Genomic DNA, 20174 nt, shown 5'->3' on the forward strand with positions numbered 1-20174 from the left:
GAGGAACGCGACTTATGGTAAGGCCCAAGCGACTTGAAGTAAACGAACTTGCGACCGTCCTCGTCCATGGCCAGCCCGAAGGAGTCCTCCTCCAGCTCGCGCTGGTTCTCACGGCCTCGCGTGCAGAAGTACATGCACGTCTCGAACCAGACCTTGTTGAGCAGCCCAAAGGGCGTGTTGGTGCTGAAGACGCTGGAGGTGTAGAGCTTGCGCAGGTCGGCGCGCGTGATGGCTTGCTTCTGCACCACGGGCCCCGCGCCCTGCTCCTCGAGCTTGCGGATGACTGCGGCCAGCGTCAGGTTGGCGCTGCGCAGCTCGGGGTCCTTGGTGAGGTCGAGCGTGCGACAGTAAGGGGGCTCGTTGAGGTAGCGGTTGAGGGAGCTGCGGATACTGATGAGCGAGGACTTGCTGTAGAGCTGGCCGCTCTTAGAACGGGCCTCGGCATAGAAGGAGCGCAGCACGCGGCACAGCGCCCCCTTGTCCATGGTCTCGAAGTCCGGGCTCTGAGCCTTTTCGCTCAGGTACTCCCGGAAGATGCGCACGGCGTAGCGGGTGGCCAGCCTGGTGTTCTCGCTCAGCCGGGCCCGCTCGGGGCGCTGCAGCACGTCGGGGTCCAGCTCCGCGCTGTCCCCCGGCGGCCCCGCGCGGGCCCGGGGCGCCAACAGTCGTGGCGGCGCCTCGGGCTCCAGCGCGGCGCTCTGGTCCATATGGATCATATGGACCGGCTCCGGCTCCAGCTCCTCCCCGGCCGAGTCCTCCGGCTCCAGGGGCTCTTCCCAGTCCATCCCCATCTCCTCCTCTTCCTCCTCCTCCTCGTCCTCCTCCAGCCCCCCACCTCCGTCCTCCTCCTCGTCCCCCGTTATCTGCACCTCCTGGATCTCGTCCTCCTCCTCTTCCTCCTCCTCCTCCTCGCCCGCGCTGCAGTAATGCGGGCGGCCGTAGCGGCGGCCGCGGCCCCCGGCCCCGCGCTCACCCTCACCCCGATCCCCATTGTTCTCGGCCGCAGCAGCGGCGCTGCCGCCCGCGCTGGTGTTACAGTCCCCGCTGCCAGGCATTCTCGCCATATTGCCGTCTCCCTGCCAGTCCTCGGGCAGGGCGCATGCGCTATATTGGACCGCAGCGCTGAGAGCTTTTGTGTTTAATGACCTTCAGCTACCGGGAGGCAAAGCCGGGCTCTTAAAGGAGCCGCGCTCCAATTGTCATTCCGAAGCGCCTCTCGGGAGGGGCGAGGGGATGCTGGGGAGGGGAAGCGGGGGATAATTGTGGCCAGGAGGGGGTAAAAGAGGGAGGCTAGCTGGACCTTCTTCCTTCTTTAGCCTGATCCCCACTTCTAGGAAAACTTTGGGGGGGAAAATAGGAAGGGGAGGGAGAGCTGTCGGTGGGGGCGAAATACTCCCAACTTACCCTCTGGCGGAGCGGGCCCGCGGGCCCCGGCGGGCGGGAGGGAGGGCCGGCGGGAGGGCGGGGCGGTGTCGCTTCACTAGGTAATGCCAGAGGAGCGGTGCCCCCTCCACCTCCCCCTCATTGCCCCCCGGAGCCGGGGGATCCGGGAGGCTGCTGCAGTGAGCCGGCCGCGGGTGCTGCTGCGAGGAGCCGGTGTCCGGGACCGCCCGGAGCAGGCAGGTTAATGAGCTGGGTGGAGGAGGCTCTGGGAGGCCCTGCACCCTCTGTGCGCCCGCGGCCAGGGCGCAGCGGGCGAGGCTTGGGAGCGAGATGGGGCTGGCGGCAGCAGCGGCTCCCCCACCTACTTGCTGGCGGCGAGGCGCGGGGGCCTGGGGCCAGCAGCGCGGCTCCCAGCTTCCATCCCGACTCTTGCTAAGAAGCGAAACACGCCCCACGTCAGCCTCTTCTGTTTAGACTTTTCCAACTGCCACTTTTAAGCTGTCATTAAAGACCTGGGGCGCTCCCCAAAGGTTTGGGGCAAGTCCGCGCCGGTCTAGCCAGCCCCAGGAAAGTGCAAGAAAGAAAGATTGGGAGGGGCTGGTGGGAGGAGAGATGTGGGAAGAGCAGTTTTCCGGGACCCCAGGGACCCACTTGCCACCCACTAGGGCCGCCGTCCTCCCTGCCCTAGAGCAAAATGACACAACACTCTGAGGCTAGGAGTGCCCAGGTTGGCACTAAAACTGCGAATCCCTAAAGGATAAGCGGGAAAGCGGGCGGGTGGAAAAAGTGAACTTTGGTTTGGGTCGCCCCCGCTCTCGCCACAATTCTAGCAATTAGGATCTCTAGCGCGCTCTCACTTAAGTTTGCCAACTGCCTTGCATTCGCCCTCGGGGCTGCGCTGCCTCCGGCGCGTGGGGGCGGGCACCTCGGAAACTGGAAAGACAGCCAGAGAGCTCGCTGGGTCCCGCTTTCCCATAGGAGGTACTGTCCCACTTCCAGCCAGCTTCCGCCCCCGACGCGCCCAGGCTCTGGGTGCTTCCTCGCGTCACCACCAACCTCACTCCCGGCCCTGGGGGTAGTGCCCTAGTGACACCAGGACCTTAACTATTCTATTCGTTGGTGGCAGTAACCGGGGTGGTCATCCTAACTTTCTCCAGCGAATGTTCACTGGCTTGCCAGCCAGGCCTGAGACCCAAGGCCAGGAAGAACCGATGGAGCCAGATCGCAGCAGTGCGCCCAAGTGCCTGGAGACAACCTCGCCGGGTCCTTGCGTGCGTCATTGGAATTTGCCTCTATGTTTCAATTCAGCTGTGGGGAGTCCTGCCTCAACTATTTGTTCCTTCTTTCCATGTTGCCTGTCTTACCCCCCTTACCCCCGCTCCGAGGCTTTTATCATTTTGTGCCACAATAGGAACCATCCATCAAGTTGTAATTTACAAGGAATGTCAAATAAGAAAAAAGAAAGGCTAACTCTGGGCCCCGTGGCCATTAAAGTGGCTTTTCGTCGCCCTCCAAGAGCTTCCTCAGCCTTGGACACCACAGAGCGTCGGGAAGCCAAGCCAGGTGTGAAACAAGTTATAACAAGTCCCTGTCTCACAGGTTTCCTCCCGCTCCTTTGGGAAACAATACACACACACACAAACACACACACACACACACACACACACAAGCACACGCGCGCCCTCTTATTACATCTGTCCGAGGAGAAGAGGATCTTGGAGGTTATACTTCTGGGGAATTCTTCTCTAAGCGCTACTAGAGAAGCTGTCAGATTTGTCATGGCATTCTGTTCTTCGTCTCAGCTCTGGATATATGTAAAGAAATGTACTAGCTTCCCAGAGCTTGTAGCAGTGGGCAACTAAGTGGACACACATGGCTCGGAGCTCAGCTCAAGAGCCAGCCCAGACTAGTTGCCCACCGCCACTTCTGGTGTGCCTGCATTTTGTCCCGTGATAGTGCCAGGTTTTGGAACCTTGGAGAATTGCTGCAGTGCAGAGAACTCAGTTGGGATCAGGCAAGTCACTTAACTACCTACAGTAACCTTGACTTCTAGAAGCCCTAAGAACCCGGGGTCCTTCCTGGCTCCAGGCTGCATTTCGAACTTCGCCTAGAGGATCAAGCTCCATGCTTGGGCCCACGAGGAAGCCGCTCTCTGGGTCTCCCCACTTTTGCAGCACAGCTAGTACAATACTCCCCCAACTCGCTCCGTGCAGACACCGGGCTCCCCTCCCTCTAGGGGAGCTGCTTCCAATAGCTAGCAGTTTGCCGGAGGCGGTGTACTGGGTTGGACGCTCCGGGAAACAAAGCAACCAAAAACAGCTTCCAGTTGACGTCAACGTATTTCCAGAAAAGAAAATAGTTTTGTGTTCCCAGGACAAAATACCCCCCAGGGCAAGTCCCTACTGGCAAAAGCCAGGCGATGGGGGTGGGGTATAGCAGGACTAGGGAGGGGGAATTGCCACCCAGTCACCAATCGCTTTTTAACGGACTTGGAGAAACAGCAGTTTCAGGAGCTGCCCGGACAATTTTCGAACAACCAGCAAGACCCGAATTTAAACTAGGGACGAAAGAAACACACCTTGGAAAGTATGCTTTGGCCTGATCGTTGCAGAACTGTTCTTCTCGCACCACCTTCTGACCGGCTACCAATACTTTATACCTATAAGGACACTTCATCAGACACTGAAACAGGTTATTAACCAACATAGTTACGGAACAGAACCGCCAGAAACAAAACAAAGCAAACACAACGAGAAATATCAAATATGCACTCTTTCCTCACCGCTCCCACCAAAGGAGGGAAAGACTCGGGACAATTGCTTACTTTTAAAAAAGCAATAGCATAAAATTACAGTTGAACTCAGAAAAGAGTTCAGGTCCACGATCATTAAACGATCTCTTAAAAACATCCAGTGGTTCCGTATACTCAGTTTGAAATCGAAAAAGTAATTTTTAAAAGAATGCTCTCTTTTTTTTTTTTTTTTTTTTTTTTTGTGGCTGCAGTATTACTTGTCTAGTCTGTCTGGTTTCGAAGCCCTCACTTGACTCCACATCTTGAAATTTACTCAGCTCCTCACCCACAACTGTGCAAGAGCTGTGCTTTCTTTATTACAAAAACAATACAGTTCAATGTGGAACTTCTGCTGCAACCATCCAACTGTCTGATTCTTCATCGTATGCCCCCTGAAGAGGTTTGCAACTTCCACAAGGTGCTCTGTCCATGTGAGCTGTCTCTGTCAACATCATTAGAAAGTATCACCTAGGTCTCTGTGTTTCCCCATCTCAGAAAGTAGTGGTTGTTTGAGGAGGGCATCCTACAAAGCTCTCACACACCTACTTTATATGCCATGAATTCCTATTTCAGATTCTCACATTTTTGTTGCCAGTATCAATTAGAATACCCTTTTAAGAAAACCACTAGGCAACCTCTTTGAAAAACCATCAAAATGTTTTGACAACGCTACCAGTTTTCTGTGGCTCATCTGTTAAGAACTTTGTACAGGACTGCCTTCCTTTCTCTACTAACCCAATACACTCTAGCCATTTATTATAAATAAATGAACAAATAAACAAATGGGGGTTGTGTTTAGTTAAATCCCATATTTGTCAGGAATTTTTAACTTGAAAAACCTAAAAGAGCATGGAAGATATTCTGTGATTCAAAAGCAGGACAAAATAATAATAATAATAATAATAATAATAATAATAATAATAATAATAATAATAATTTTTAGACAACACCAGTCCCTGGAAGTTAAAGATAATTCAATGACTGTTTTGGATTAATATGTCCATCATCAATTTTTTTTCTCTAGTGGAACATTTCGTAGAAAGATATTGCTGCAGTGAGAAAGGGAGCACTCCCCCCACTCCCAGTGGGGTTAATGAGTTATTGTGGACTCTGTAAAGGCAGACCTAGGGAATGGAGGTGTCTGGGTATTATGAGAGGTGAGTTGGAAAGGATTTGCATTGCTAAACCTCAGGATTTTGTGGGCTCTTGGGCAGAGGCCAGAAAAAGCATTTAGTTAATCACTTTAAAGAAACAAATCAAAAGAGAAAACCGTGCTCCCTTGATTTGATTACTTAAAGATTCATAAGGTGCTTTTGAGGCTAAATATGAATTCAAATCGAAGCTATTTTGATGTCTTTTCTTTTCTTCCAATTTCACTATTAATTTTGTTGTGTTCAATTGAGGATCATCTCAAGTAACATTTTTTTAACTCAAATGAAATTTGAATTCATGTACTCTGACTCTACAAAGTGAAAGAGAAATAACTCTGAAAGGACAAAAATATGCCCATTCATTTTCCCCTAAATATTTTAGCAAGGTGGCTGGCATATAGAAAATACTCAATAAATGTATAAATACTTGTGTGTCACTCACTTCACCTACGTGCTGTGGAGCAGGACTGCTGAGAGCTTCCTTCCTGAACCTTGGTTGTTGGGTTCGAATCCGACTTTCCCTTATACCAAGTGACCCCTTGTGTAAAAGTCTCCATCCTTTTTTATATTCTATGTTCTGGGACATAAGTCAACAACTTTTGATTATTTTGAAATTAAATCATTTGCTACTTTAAGCATTTAACATGGTACTTGAAACATTAGAAAACATTTAACTATTGGCTCATATTTTTGGTTCTTGTTTGATTTGATTTGATTTGATTTAAGAGACAGGGACTCATGATGTAGCTCAGGTTGTTCTCAAACTCAAGTTCTTTCTGCCTCAGCCTTCTCTCAAGTGCTGGAGTGCAGACATGCTGAAGTACACTAGGCTACACCATTATCTTTTAGTTATTAAAGCTTCACTATTCCTCATATTTTGAGAAAACCAAGGCCAATGCATTTTAAAAGGTTATGCTGTAGGTCGTGGTATGTAGTTAGTGAAAGAACACTAGTGTAGCAGGCAAGAGGCCCTCAATCTGGCTCCCAACACTGTAGGAACACTTAAAATAAATGTTAAAAAGTCAAAACACATGTCCCAGGTTTTCCAGACCTCTCTAGGATAGGCAAACTGGTTCCATAGGCCATGACCAAATTTCTTTGCCACATGCAGTCACTAAGAAATGAAAGAATAAACACAGACACACCACCACCACCACCACCACCACCACCACTCTTAAGGAAGTAATTGCCTGCCACTCAAGTTTCTGTGTATGTGACTTGGGGATTTTGGCAAGACAAGTTGTTAGGGTGAGGCCCTAGGCTTTGAGTATTGCAGAAATGGGCAAAGACATGGTATGACCTTTGTCACACAGTGATTCTAATTTCCTAATTTATTGGAAGCAAAGCCCTACCTGTGTTTTAGAAGAACTCAGAGTGGGACATTGGAGACACAAGGAATGCTCCCCAACCCACCCAGGCTAACCTGCAAAACATTCTACTCAAGTGCTTGGCTCTTCTGTGTGCATCTCTGGGGGCAAGGAGGAGTGTTACATATTTTTGTTTCTGATGATATGCCAGAAAGCAGGTCACAGTAAACTTAACATAGTAATCAACAGGAGCAGAATGTTTAGATTCGAATCGCTGCTAAGTGTCTGTAATTTTGAACCTTCCCTGCCCTGAGTTACTTAGCAGTTTCCTAAGTCTTTTTAAATGAATAATATACAAGAGAAATGTGATTTTCTATAAGGAATTTGTGTGTTTGCAGAATCTGAAAAATGTGCTGTCTCCCTTTGTTATAATATCCTAACAATAAAATGTCACTTGGCCCATAAAGAATTCAAATCTGAAGATAGTCAAACTTAATTAGCAAGAAGAGTCATCTCCTTATCTTCCAGCCATGTATCTTTAGAGAGTCTACTGAAGCGCCCATCAGTACTGTTATACATACATGCATATATACTTATTATGTAATATATTATATATATTTCCATTCCATCACAAGTGCTAATTAAAGTGGAAGAAGAAATACTATTTGTTAATGTCATGTAATAGATGTTTTTGAGTTATAGAGTTATTTACAATGGTTTTAGTATATAAAATATTTCTGAAACTATTCGCTATATTCAAGTAGTTTATTGAACTAGTGAGATCAAAACAAAGTGAACAACAAAATTGAAAACAAATACTTTACCTCCAAATGTTGATACAGTTGTTTTTTGACATCACCAAGTAGGACAGTCTCTAAAGAAAGCACACAGGTGACCATTTCACAAGTCATGACTGTTCATGGACAATGGCCAAGAAATCACTGCTAGAAGGACAGATTCTTAAGAAAATCTTGTTTTGTTTCTGTTTGGTTTATTTTGTGTCTAGGCCACAAGGACTAATGAGTTCTGCAGTTTATGTTCAAAGTGTGTTCCACAGTGGCAGCTCACAGTGTCTCAGAGACCTGCCTTTATGGACAAAAGTTCACACAGTATTGCTAAATGAAGAAGGAAACCGACTTTCTTAGCAGCTCGTTAGGCACCTCTGGGTGACTATCGATATCGAAAGTGAAGACAGGATATTAAGCAAAAGGACTTGATGTTAATGATACATTCCAAGCCCAGAGATAGTTTAAGGACCAGCATTTGAAGATCCAGATATCAGAAACTGGTATCAAGGTACTTGGTGGATCCTCATAGGATGTGAAGAAGAGTCAGTATATAACTGCCCTGTGGCTGTGTTTCTAATGAACTAAAAAAAAAAAAAAAAAAAAAAAACCCTTTTAAATACCCAGAAGCTCTAACCCACATTTTGAACTAATTGACTTACTTTTTCTAAGAAAAGCTTAATTTAACTGATAGGGGCACATGGGTTTATCTGAATATTTAAAGAAACCCTGGGATGAGTTTGTTCTATTTCTTTAACTTGATGCTGGGCCTTCTGAGCTTCATGCCTGACAGGGAAGGCTGCTTAGGGAGGGGCAGAGAACCCACAAATACTGTAGTCTACCCTCTCCATCCAGAAAGCCACATCCAGAGACAGGGCAACAACCTTAGGGCAGCACTACTACTGGTAGAAGATTGCTAACTCTTCGAGGTTACTCTTTCTACAGTCTGTCCTCCGACTGAGACATCCCAGGATCACAGGAGGCTTCTCCAAATAAAACCAGACTCTTCCAATATTGATGGCATCCACTTTGCTATCATTTCTCTCTGCAGCTCCTCCCTGAAGCTAAAAAGCACAAACCAAGACTGTGGTTTATGGTATTTTTCTGGCTATAAGAGAAAAAGCAGATGTATAAACCGTAGAAATCTAACCTAGGTAGGGTGTGTGTGTGTGTGTTTCTGGGTCACATTTAGGGAGTGTTTGCTGAGAGTCTGGACTTGGAAAACTCTTTTCTGTCTTAAAAGTACATGTGAAGTTGGTTTCTATGTTACATATCTCCCTAGACAGTTAATCCAACCCCAGAGCACACAGGCTTTCTGAACCATTCTCCTGGTCAGTCTCTTTTGATTCTTTTTCTATTTTTCCAGGAAAAAAAAAATCTGTTTTCCAGTATATTTCCACAGATTCAACCCCATAAAGTTTACTATTTAAGTTTTAAGTATTAAACATTTAAACATTCAGAAGTCAAAACTTGTCATGAGTGGATGCTGTGGTTTGAATGTGTCTTCCAAATTTTATGTGCTAGAGACTTAATCCCCGGTGTGCTATGTTAATGGCACTTGGGAGGTGAGACCTTCAGGAGAGGACTAGGCTCTCACGGATGATTAATTCACCGGGGATTAATGGCTTAATGGGTAATGGAGGGTATGGCTTTGTCACAGAGGCAGCTTTCTTTGGCACAGTTGCTCTGTCCTGCCTCAGACAGGCTGCGCTGCTTCAGGCCTCTGCATCATCTCGACCGACCGGCAAAAAGGCTCTTGCTGGATTTTGACCTTTTCTTTGATCTAAGATTTCTCAGCTTTAAGAATTGTAAGAAGTAAACCTCTTTCCTTTACAAATGGCCTGCTCAGTGAGATTCCGTGAGAGAAAAAGTGAGCTATGATGATGGATTTTGGCAGGAAGAGGACCTGTTCAAGGCAGCACGCATCGCCTGGCTCTGGAGAGAGAGAGAATGCACATTAGGTGGGCTGGTGTGCTCACTAACAGCTTTTTCTTGTGCTTCCTTCTAGTTACTCCATTTCCCAGGACCTTAGAGGCTCTCAGGGGCTGTCCTGCTCCCATCCTGGGGAGCCATTTTGAACCACCAGGGTTTGAAGGGAATATTCAAGCCAGGCCCCTTCTGCAGCCATATGGTGACATACAAAGGACAGCTTTAAGGGATGATCACAGAGCGAGGCTCAGGAATGAGCTGGCGGTGGCATCAGTCCCAGTTTGGTGGCATTTAGGTGATTGGTAGCAATGGCTTTTTAGGCCTTATAGGCCTTAGCCCCACGTTTTGGTGACTAACATGTATTCTAAATTCAAGGTCAGACTAGGTTGTCATTCCTCAAGTCCCAGCTACCTCTTTTTCCTTTTTTTTTTTTCTCTACCTCCTCACTGCTAGAACTAGCTATAAGTAGGTTGGGTGCACCACCTCTGTCTTCTTCATGTGGGTTCTGGGAATTGAACTCATGTTCTCATTGCTTGCAAGGCAAGCACTCCAGCAACTGAGCTACCTCTCAGTCCTAGCGTTGCTGCCCTTTAGATTTGGAGTCTGAGCCTGCAACAGAATCTCCCATCCACCTGGGGAACTTGTTTAAAAATTCAGACTCTTAGGTGTCAACTCCAGAGGTCGGGAATGTGGCTCAGGGATGTGCATGCCACACTGTGTCCAGACAATTTTAATACCAGTCTGACCCCACCACAAGAAACGTTGCTTCTAAAGCTAATATAATTTATCAAACCAGAAAGCAATTTCCTCTCCAGCAATGATAACTAACCATCTTGGGACTGTGAATCCCCTGGAAAATCGAATGAAAATTATGAAACCTGTTCCTTAGAAGACCCAAGCTGAACCAATGTGACCTGTCAATCATTTAAGGGAAGCAGGCAGGGTTGGGGCCAAAGCTACCTAAGCCCTGGTTTTCAACACCACTGCAATGCATTTCTTCCCTTGGCCTAACATCGCCCTGTTTCTTTCCTCCAAGTGTAACTTCTCTAGGATTTCGCCCCAGTTTGGTCACCCAGCATCCTCTGCAGGATTTCCCTGACTGAGTCCCCACTTTTTTAGGATGACAATCCTACCCTGTGAATTCCTGGCCAGTGAGACGTCCTCTTTCAGAAAACAAAGTAGATGGGACATGATGAATGACATCCAGTTTGACCTCTGGCTTGAACACACCTGTGATCATTGTTTCCAAAGAAAACAGTGCTAGAAAGTCCACACACTTGAACAATGCCTGGCTGGCAGTCCCAGCTGATTCTGGCTCTTGACTTTCCTCCAAATGGCCCAGGAGACTGGTGGAAACTGGACGTGCTGGGCATTCTCCTCAAGTTTGACGGAGCCAGTGCCAGGTGGGATAAGGGGGTTCAAGCTCCCAGAGACTGCTGCTGGCTCCCCACTTCCCTCTTGAGAGCCACAGGCCAAGGAAAGATGGATTTGAGGCAAAAGCCACAGAAACTATTTGTAGCATGTATATGTTATATCTGCACGTTTATCTAGAACAGAAACTGAGTTTCTGTTCCCAGCTTCTGTCAGCTCCTTCTCAGACTCTTACCTTCATAGGCTCTGTCAACTACAAGTTATGACTTTCTTTCAATCTGTAGTGGGCCTTCATCAATAAGTGAATTAACTGTCACTCCAGTGTATCAGTTTGCTTTAGCTGCCTTCACACACTCACACTTCCTGCCTTGAGTCTGGTTGACTTTAATGGCAAGAATGAATTTTCTTATAGTTCTGAAGGTTCAAAATCCAAAATTAAGGTGCCAGTTGGACCTGGCTGCTTCATCTCTGGTTGAAAGAGTGTAGAGAAATCTCTAGTGTCATTATTCTCTCTCTCTTTTCCCAAAGACTCCCATCTCTACCGGGTTAGGCTCCTACTCCCAGGACTTCATTTCATTGTAGTTAAATCTCCTTAAGTGCCATATGTCTAAATAGAGTCACATTGGAGGTGGCCACTTCCAGAGTACAAATTGGTTGGATGGGGCATTTATTTAAATCTGTCTAGACCTTCTCCTGTATGCCCATCTTCACCACGCCTCCAAGCCAGGAACCTGGAAGCTTTCTTCTTTGTCCTCCAAATTTATCCCATTAACTTTAGGCTTCCCTATTCCAATATCATGTCTGTCACTAATCCAGGCTAATTCCACAGTTCAGTGATGGACATGGGCAGAGTGCCCCATCCCTGGTTTTCAAAGGTGCATTAAAAATAGCTTCCCACTTCCAGGAAAGAAACACATACTTTCCTCCTGAGTAGTGTGCAGTTTGTGGGCGTTGTTTTGATTTTTTTTTTTTCTTCTGAGTTCTACCTTGCTTTCCTGGATGAATTAACTGGACCCTTACATTTGCTGCTGGATGCTTCTCATGTGGAGTGAGCATGCATTGTCTCCAGAACCTTCTGCCCTGGGGAATGTGGATGTGATTGTGCCAAATTTTTCTTCCTTTTTTTCTTTCAAAGAAGCATAGAAGAGTCAGCTTTAGTCCTGGAGGATTAACACAGGAGTGTCTGCTGAAGTCTTTGAAATCATTAGAAGAAAGGATCTGTGCTGCGTACACGAATCATTGCTATTTTTGTTGTTATTATTATAGAAAATTACCGATTTAGATGCTTTCTTATGCCTGGATTATTCTCTCCCTGTTAAGTTTCACTTAAGGGGGAAAAGGGCATTTTCTTCACATGTATTCTTTACATTTCTTACCCAAGATGATGCCTGGGTCTTGGTGCAGTATGAAACCTCCAGTTTGCTCTGTTGCTTCACCTCACAGCCAGTGCCTAATGCAGATACAATCGCATAGTGACAAGAACCACTTTGTGAACTCAATTAAGTCCAATAGCTTGCCATTTCATTGCTGAAACTAAATCTTGTTTTCTTTTAAACTATTTCCATGCAAGATTTGGAAAAGTTAAACTGTTATTATTATTTGTTACTACTGCTATTTCTCCTCTTTTTCCTCTTCCTCCTCCTCCTCTTCCTCTTCTTCCTCTTCCTCCTCCTCCTTCTCTTCCTCCTCTCCCTCTTCCTTCTCTTTCCTTATTTTCTCCTCCCCTCACCTTCTCTTCTGGGTATTAAACATGCTGTACATGTGTTCTACCATTGAATTGTACAACGTGTCCAGAAATTTGACTTTCCAAAGTTTACGATCTGCCTAAGGCCCCTGGGTTCTTTATCTGTGACTCCAGCACAAAGGGAGCAAGAAGCTGGATTCCACAAGGACAGTGATTTCTGCCCAGCCTTCAGCCTTGTGTTTTCCCTGGCTGCACCTCCTACACTGTCAGCCTCACACCTGTACCTCAAAGGCACCAGAGCAATTCCATCAAGCTCTTTCTGTCCCCCCCCCAAAAAACTGATAAAACTTGCCTCTCCCACCACACCAGCAGGATCTCTGAACTGGTTGACAATTCACAGACAATGTGTCTCTGCCCACCAAGGGTGATAAAAGGGGCTCTGTGAGTCCTTGTCTAACTTGACAAGGGAGTCTGAACTTGCAGCCTGGAAGGATGATTGTGCAAGGAGCATCTGCTGGGACACTCTGTGGAACTGCCAGTGTGCCAAGAGACCCCAGCAACTGGCACTGTGTGGCGTGTAAGGTTTGTGGTAGCTCAAAATGACCATGGTTGTAAAAAGTTAAGTAAATGTGTTTTTTCCCCAGAATTTGCCTCACTACAAGATGTGCCAAGAGATAGCCCTTTGATTGTATAGAAGAGCCCACACAATGTCTCCAGTTCTTAAGTTTATCCACCAAGAGATAGTTCTCTGAATAGAAAAGCCCACACAATATCTGGCCTTTACATCTGCCCCTTAATGTTGCTAAAGGTTAACCAATGATAAACTGGCCCCCCAAAAATGTATAAAAGGTGTGTGCTTTAGCTACTCGGGGTCACTTTTGTCCTGATTTCAGAATGACCCCAGCATGGTGGATTAATAAACCTCTTGCTTTTTGCATTGATCTCCATCTCTGCATCTCTGTGAGTGGGACATCCCAGACGTAAGGCTTTTAGGGTCTCACAGGAGCAGCCAGAGATCCTAGAGCCTGGCACTGGAGATTCAGCTTGAGTCTACAGGCTCTGTGCTCTCCAGAACCCTAAGTTACAGTCCCCAAACCTCTCTCAGGGGAGTGGGATCTTGAAGGAGGAAGAGAAGAGATGGTCTGTCTAGGTATTGGTTTTCACTGGAAATTGTCTCTAGGGTCCCCAGCTGATGGGGAGATATCCGCGTGGAGGTCAGTGCCACTTTAGGCTGCCAGTTGAGGTAAAAGAGCAGAACACATGCACCCTGGCTACAGCAGACTCTGGTAGGAAAGCAATAAGGAAATGATATAGGGGGTCTCAGCAAAACTTGTCTCTTCTTGGAATCCAAATACCTGCCACCTTTCCTTTGATACTACCTGCCTAAGCTGCCATAAATCATTTTTCCAACAGATCCAGACAAACTCCACTCAAGTCTCTATTTTACTATTTTCCCTCAGAACAGGGGACTGAAAGGCTCCTGCTAATCCTTATGTTGGGATAAGAAACCCCAGGCATGTCTCAGAGCCTCAGGAAGTGTGCTAGCAATTCAATGGAAAGTCACTTACATAAAAAGTTATGTAACAGTGGATGCAGCTGCTACTTGTGACTTCTTGGGAGGAAGAGCACATTAATCCCGTAGTTCCAGAGAAGGACCCTGTCCCAGGGTGGTCTGGAATGCGAGGGCCCTGCTCTCATGCACAGACAGAGGCCTGGGACCTGCTGATCAAAACAAGAAATAAACACCCTTTGAAGCCGGCGACTGGCTGAGATTTCTCTTTATCTGTTTTTAAAAGCTGCTGTCTGTCTCTGTTCCCCCTAGGCAGCAGTTTCACAGAGGGCCGCTCTTGCCCTCCATCAGAAGAAAAAGGAGGGGCAGCAGAATGACAGAGATGATTCAGAGAGATGTTGCCTATGAAATCCAAACCAAGATGACCAATGCCTCGTTTTCTTACACACTCACAGGATTTTAAGTCAGATCGTTTTGAGGTCTTTTCTCGTACAGGCAATAGAGAAGTCATTCCTGTATGCTTCATGAAGGACGGTGGCAACACTCAAGACATTGGTGTTAAAGAAAGCTGAAATACAGCAAAAGGAAAAAGCAGAACTGTCTATCACAGTAGGAGATGGACTAGTTAACAGATAACCGTGGGTCAGCATTGCAACTCAGGCTTTGTTTTCCCGTTTGGCTGCTTTATCTGTGCTAAGCAGGCACCCCACTCCTTAGCGGTCCAGTCACTATTCTTAAATAGTTCTTCCTTTTGTCAAAAACAAACAACCCCAAACCTGAGATAGAGCATAAAGACGGTCTTCTATATCACTTTGTATCTAATGATTACACCCTAGAATAATACAAGTTAAAAACCATCACATTAGCACGATCCATTTCCAGCTCAGTCAGGCTGACATTCTGTTCCTACCTACTTTGCAGCTGATTTTCTGTTACTCATAGACTTTGGATACCCAGCTCTGACAGGGAGCAAAGCATTGATGGCTCCTTGTCTACACTGATGATGTCTTGTGCGAAAGTGACCTTTGTTGGTGGATACTCTTAAAAGAGGAAGAGGCTAGGGAGATGGTCCTGAGGTTGAAAGCAGTGTCTGCCTTTCTAGAGGACCAAGGTTTGATTCCCAGCACCCACATGGCGACTCCTGATCATGGGAATATGATGCCCCCTTCTAGCCTCTGAGGACACCAGGCACAAAACAAGTCAATAGATATGTAAGCAAAACATCCATAACTATTCTAAGGAAAAATGTAGCTCATCTGGTAGAATGCTTGCTTGTCATTCCTAAAGCCTTGGGTTCTAGCTCAGCACTAAAAAACAAAACAAAATAAAACAAAACCAGGCAGAGTTGCATGCCTGTAATCCTAGCCATATAGAAAGCAGAACGAGTATCCTTGGCTACATACACATAATGAGTTTGAAGCCAGCATGGCTACAAGAGATCCTGTTCTAAAACAAACAATTCTAAAGTTTCTACACATGTATTTTCCTTATGAAAATAAATAGTTCATTTTCCTCCCCTCCTCCCTTTTCCCTCACCCTCTTCCCACCAGCCACCTCCTCCTCCTTTTCAATTTGGGTGTAAACATTTGATCTGACTTGGAGGGAACAGAGAGGATTTACTGCTGAATATTTTTTTAAATGCTTGGGCTGCACACAGACCCTACCCCCATTACCTAATAGTACTTAATTCAGGATTGAGCTTAGCACTCCTCAATGCTAAGGCAGAATGCAGAATGGAGTTCTGTGTGCAAGTTCCAGTTTACAAAGCACTTTCCATGTATTATCATAACTAACCTTCATCCCATGCAGGGAGGAGGTACTTGTATTTCCCTCTGCTCGAATAAATAGTGAGAGCACTGTAAGCAACTTGCTACCAACGACCCGGATCTTAAACTGCAGGGTGGAAAAGCTGACAAGATGGCTCAGTAGGTAAAGGTGCTTGCCTTCGGGCCTCACAACTTGAGTTCTATTCCCAGAACCGATATGGTGGAGAAGAAACTAGCTCCTAAAACTGTCCTCAAACCTGTATGCATACATGGTGGTGCGTGCACACAGTCTTGCACATGACAGCATAAATAGATGTAAATTAAGTTGTTTTTGTGATGCAAGGTGAAAGACTTTACCCTGAGTTTAGATTCCAAAAGCTATACCTCATCACTGCGCCATCGAGCATCGTCTAGGTTCTACAGGAGGCCTGGATCAGCTCGGTGCTTTGCTCTGCTCAGAGACTCACTAAGAATGGAGTGAAAACCCACTCAGAGCCCTCCCTTCCTGACAATTCACAGCTCAAATGTCATGGAGAAGAAACACTTCCTACCTCTCCCCTGCTCTCCTCCCACCCCCAGTAACACTCTTCTATTCAGGCTGTCAAATTCTCCTTGCAAAAAGCATTTGGGGCTCACACAGGGAGGAGGGAGGCACACGTTGCCTGGATTCTTATGACAGTGACGATGACGATGGAGCTGTTAGATTAATTGTTGAGGGGGAAGCAGGGGTGAAGATTATTCTTGAAGAACAGGTGACTTTGAGTTTACCTAGGGTCAGAAAGATCTTTTTAAAACTTGGTCTTCACCCTCTCCCTTCAAACAGAACACCATCTACTGGAAATTAATTTTAGCTAGAAAGACACACAGCATATAAAGTATATAATGATGATGATCGTATTGTCTAAGAGTCTGAGTAAATCAGATATCAATAGTCGATAGTTAGGAGAACATACGGAACTGGCACCAAGGCTGGTCTCAGCCACCTGCAGACCAAACTTATATGGAAAGTGAAGGGAAGTTTACCAATTGGCTTGGAACTTGGCTGTCACTGAAGAACCTTGTCTATAGTACTGAGCAAAGGCCAGTATAAGCACATGATGTCAATCATACTCTGGGTAGTAAAGCAACTAAGCTCCTGTCAAACAAGGAGAGTTTAAAAGACCATGGAGTAAGGCAAAGGCGCTTCATGGGTACAGAAGGGGTCTTGGTTAGGCTAATGTAAGGATCGAATCAAGGACGTACTGAAGACACAGAGAAAACTGGTTCTGAGACCATTAACGTTGTGAAAGCATGCAGGAAAATACATGCTGAGAAGGATGCTGAGAAAGAGCAGAGATGAAGATAGGCCTGATCTAAGAGCCATCGCAAAGAGCTGGTTCTAGACTGTGGCTGGTAAGAAATTTAGTGCAGAAATCCCCACTAGAAGACTTGGACTCTGAGCACTTTACCAATGAGACTTCTGACTTTAGGCTAATTGAACTTTCTGGGTTTCAACCTCATCATCCGGAAACAACAGAATTGCGTTCTTTCTCAAATATTAAAGAATTCTACGAGTCCCATAATTCAAACCTTAGAGACAGGAAGGTCACTCTTCAGTTGACTGAAATAAATTTCAGAATCTTCAAATATTTACAATTCCATAATGTCCGAGGGTAAAGTCATACAGTAAGGACAACCCAATATCTGTAGTGGAATGTTCCAATTTTTCTATCATTGTAACTCTGTTGCCGAGCAAACCCCCACCCTATAATCTGAAGACAACTCTATAGCTCCCCCAAAAGCCCCAGCCATGGATTGTGCTATCTCTCTGTGAAGGTGTCTCCCTCATATCCTGACTGTAAGTCAGTAACTCTTTGGGCTTTTTCTAGCATTCAAAAGACATCTATACCATTTCCAAATCCTTCACTTCTATTGTTAATCTTAATCAGAAAACAGTTGTACTGGTACATAGCCATTACATCTAAAATCCCTCTCTTCTTGTTTAGAGAATCTAAGGGCTCACTAGTACACTTCTAAATAGCCACCAAGTGTGGAGAAGCGCTCTCACTAGCGGGAGGATAGGAGCTGAGTCACTGTAATATTAGCAGGCTTCAGGATTGTTTCTTACTCAACCTGTACGTACAGTACATGCTAGGGAATGAACAGATGGTGAAGTAAATAGAGGACTGCTACCCTTCAGCTCTCTTTAGGAAAGTGACACAGTCTTAACAAGGAAGGAAGGAAGGAAGGAAGGAAGGAAGGAAGGAAGGAAGGAAGGAAGGAAGAGAGTGAGGGAGGGAGGGAAGGAGGGAGGGAGGGAGGGAGGAAGGAAGAAAGGAAGGAAGGAAGGAAGGGAGGAAGGAAGGGAGAGAGGGAGGAAGGGAAGGAGGGAGGGAGGGAGGGAGGAAGGGGAAGGAAGAAAGGAAGGAAGAAAGGAAGGGAGGAAAATAAGCAAGGGCGCTGCATAATTGCAGTTTTAAACATGCCCACATCTGATTATTTATAGGCATTTTGACTCATGTGTGACAACTGTGCATGTTACCCAACAGTCACACTTTAGATAAGCATCCCTTTAAAGAGTTACAGCGTAGCAAAGCAAGCTGTGTTAAGGTGCACCCGTTTGCCTTGTTTAGACAAACCAAGTGCATTTATCCACGGGGATGAAAAGGAGCAATGACATGGAATTCACATCCATCTTTTAAATTGTCCTTATGCTAGTGCTAAGATTTTTTTTTATTATTCACAGCCTGTACTGCTATGGAATGACAAAGAAGATTTCTTTCTGTGTAAGAAAATCACTTTGGGTGATTTTTCAGGGAGGTAACCCACCATAGGCTTAGTGCTCAGCAGCCCATGGGTCAGATGATCTCTGACAGCACTTCTGTTGTTTGCTTGTTTGTTTGTTCTGTTCTGTTCTGGTCTTCTGAGTCAGTGTCTCATGTATCCCAAGCCTGGAGCTTGTTATGTGTCCCTGGACAACTTTCCCCTGCCAGTCCTCTCACCTTCCAGATGCTAGACTCACAGGCGTTTGTATGTGTAAGGCAAACACTCTTCCAACCGCCTTAGACGTCCCTGTACCCAGTTCTTTCTGTTGGCTTTAGAAGGGGCTGAGGATTCAGTGGTGCAAGTGGACAAGAACTTTCTGATGACTGACAGCAAAACAATCCCATGAGAACTGATCAGCGGAAGGAGTTCTGATTGTGGGTGGAAAGCTTGGTCCCTTCCAGATGCAGAAGCCATCACAAGGAATGTGAACGAACCTCACAGGCTGGTTCTCAGCCACACCGGGCTCCTTCTCATTAATGTATCTTCAACCAACCAACCAACCAACCAACCAACCAACCAACGGTTATTTATCCAGGAGTGACGTCATGAAGGTAAACTTCCAAGACACTAAATAAATTAGACCACAGTTTCCTAATATAGGGGAGAACTTCATATACAATCATATTACTGAAGGGAAGGGTGCCAACAGTAAAAGGTTTGAAACATAGGAAGAACAGAAGTTAATTCAGAAATCAAATGCCTAATGACTGCTCCCTCTGGCTGCACTTACCCGTGTTGTAGTACACAACACCACTACAGCCTTGGTTCTGCACATGCAACACACATAACACACATAACATACACCTTTCACTGTGCTTGCCACCAAACAGCATCACACCAGTAAGGTGCCCCAAACACTAACAACCCAGACTACTTCATTAATTGCAAGTGTTAGTTACCATATATACAACATTTTCTGCCTCTATAAAACACGATAAATTACAGGAGGCAAAGACTTTTAAATTTGCAGGTAACTATCATGATAGAATATCTTCAGATGGCTGGGCATGGTGGCACACAACTTTAATTCCAGCACTTGGGAGGCAAAGGCAGGTGAATTTCTGAGTTCGAGGCCATCCTCGTCTACAGAGTGAGTTCCAGGACAGCCAGGGCTACACAGAGAAACCCTGTCTCGAAAAAAACAAACAAACCAACAAACAAAACAACAACAACAACAAAAAGTGTATCTTCAGATAAGATTGTGTTAGAGTGTTTGTTTTACAAAATCTTATTGGAATTGATAATTAAAAAAAAATCATTGGGGCTGGAGAGACGATTCAGCAGTTAAAAGCACTGTCTGCTTTTCCATAGGTGCTGAGTTCAATTCCTAGCAACCACATGGTGGCTCACAACCATCTGTAAAGGAATCTGATGCATGCAGTTGTATATGCAGATAGAGCACTCATTAATGGAAAATGAATACATTTTAAAAATCATTAAATGAATTTTCTAGCACGGCCCTAACAATTTCTGAAATTGCACTAGACATCCTTCTACCATCTTGGGTTATGTATTCATGTGAATCACAGAATTGATGATTATAATAGCAAAATATCATTCAGCTTTAAAGGACACTGAAGATGGTCCATGTCTGTCATTTATTTAATAAATGGCTAAAGTTGTATTCACCAGAAAGTTGTTTTAAAATAAATTTCTATATGATTCATTATCATTAAACATTTGCTTTCTGTA

The 20174-nt window shown here is 45.6% G+C and overlaps 1 protein-coding gene across 3 annotated transcripts in view; it reads right to left on the bottom strand.

Moving 5' to 3' along the window:
* Kctd1 (potassium channel tetramerisation domain containing 1) overlaps positions 1-20174 on the bottom strand; it is a 182762-nt gene that overhangs the window by 93816 nt on the left and 68772 nt on the right. The window contains exon 1 of one of the 3 annotated variants that reach the window (NM_001142731.1): positions 1-1082. This exon is cut by the window's left edge and continues 733 nt beyond it. The exons of 1 other annotated variant lie outside the window; for it this stretch is intronic. In NM_001142731.1, the coding sequence (NP_001136203.1) occupies positions 1-1064 (1064 nt within the window). In that variant the 5' untranslated portion in view covers positions 1065-1082. Of the gene's footprint in view, positions 1083-1404; positions 13333-20174 lie in introns of those variants that run through there. One more of the 3 variants, XM_006525485.4, reaches the window with a different exon arrangement.

The sequence above is a fragment of the Mus musculus genome, chromosome 18, assembly GCF_000001635.26.
Source record: "Mus musculus strain C57BL/6J chromosome 18, GRCm38.p6 C57BL/6J".
Lineage (NCBI taxonomy): Eukaryota > Metazoa > Chordata > Mammalia > Rodentia > Muridae > Mus > Mus musculus.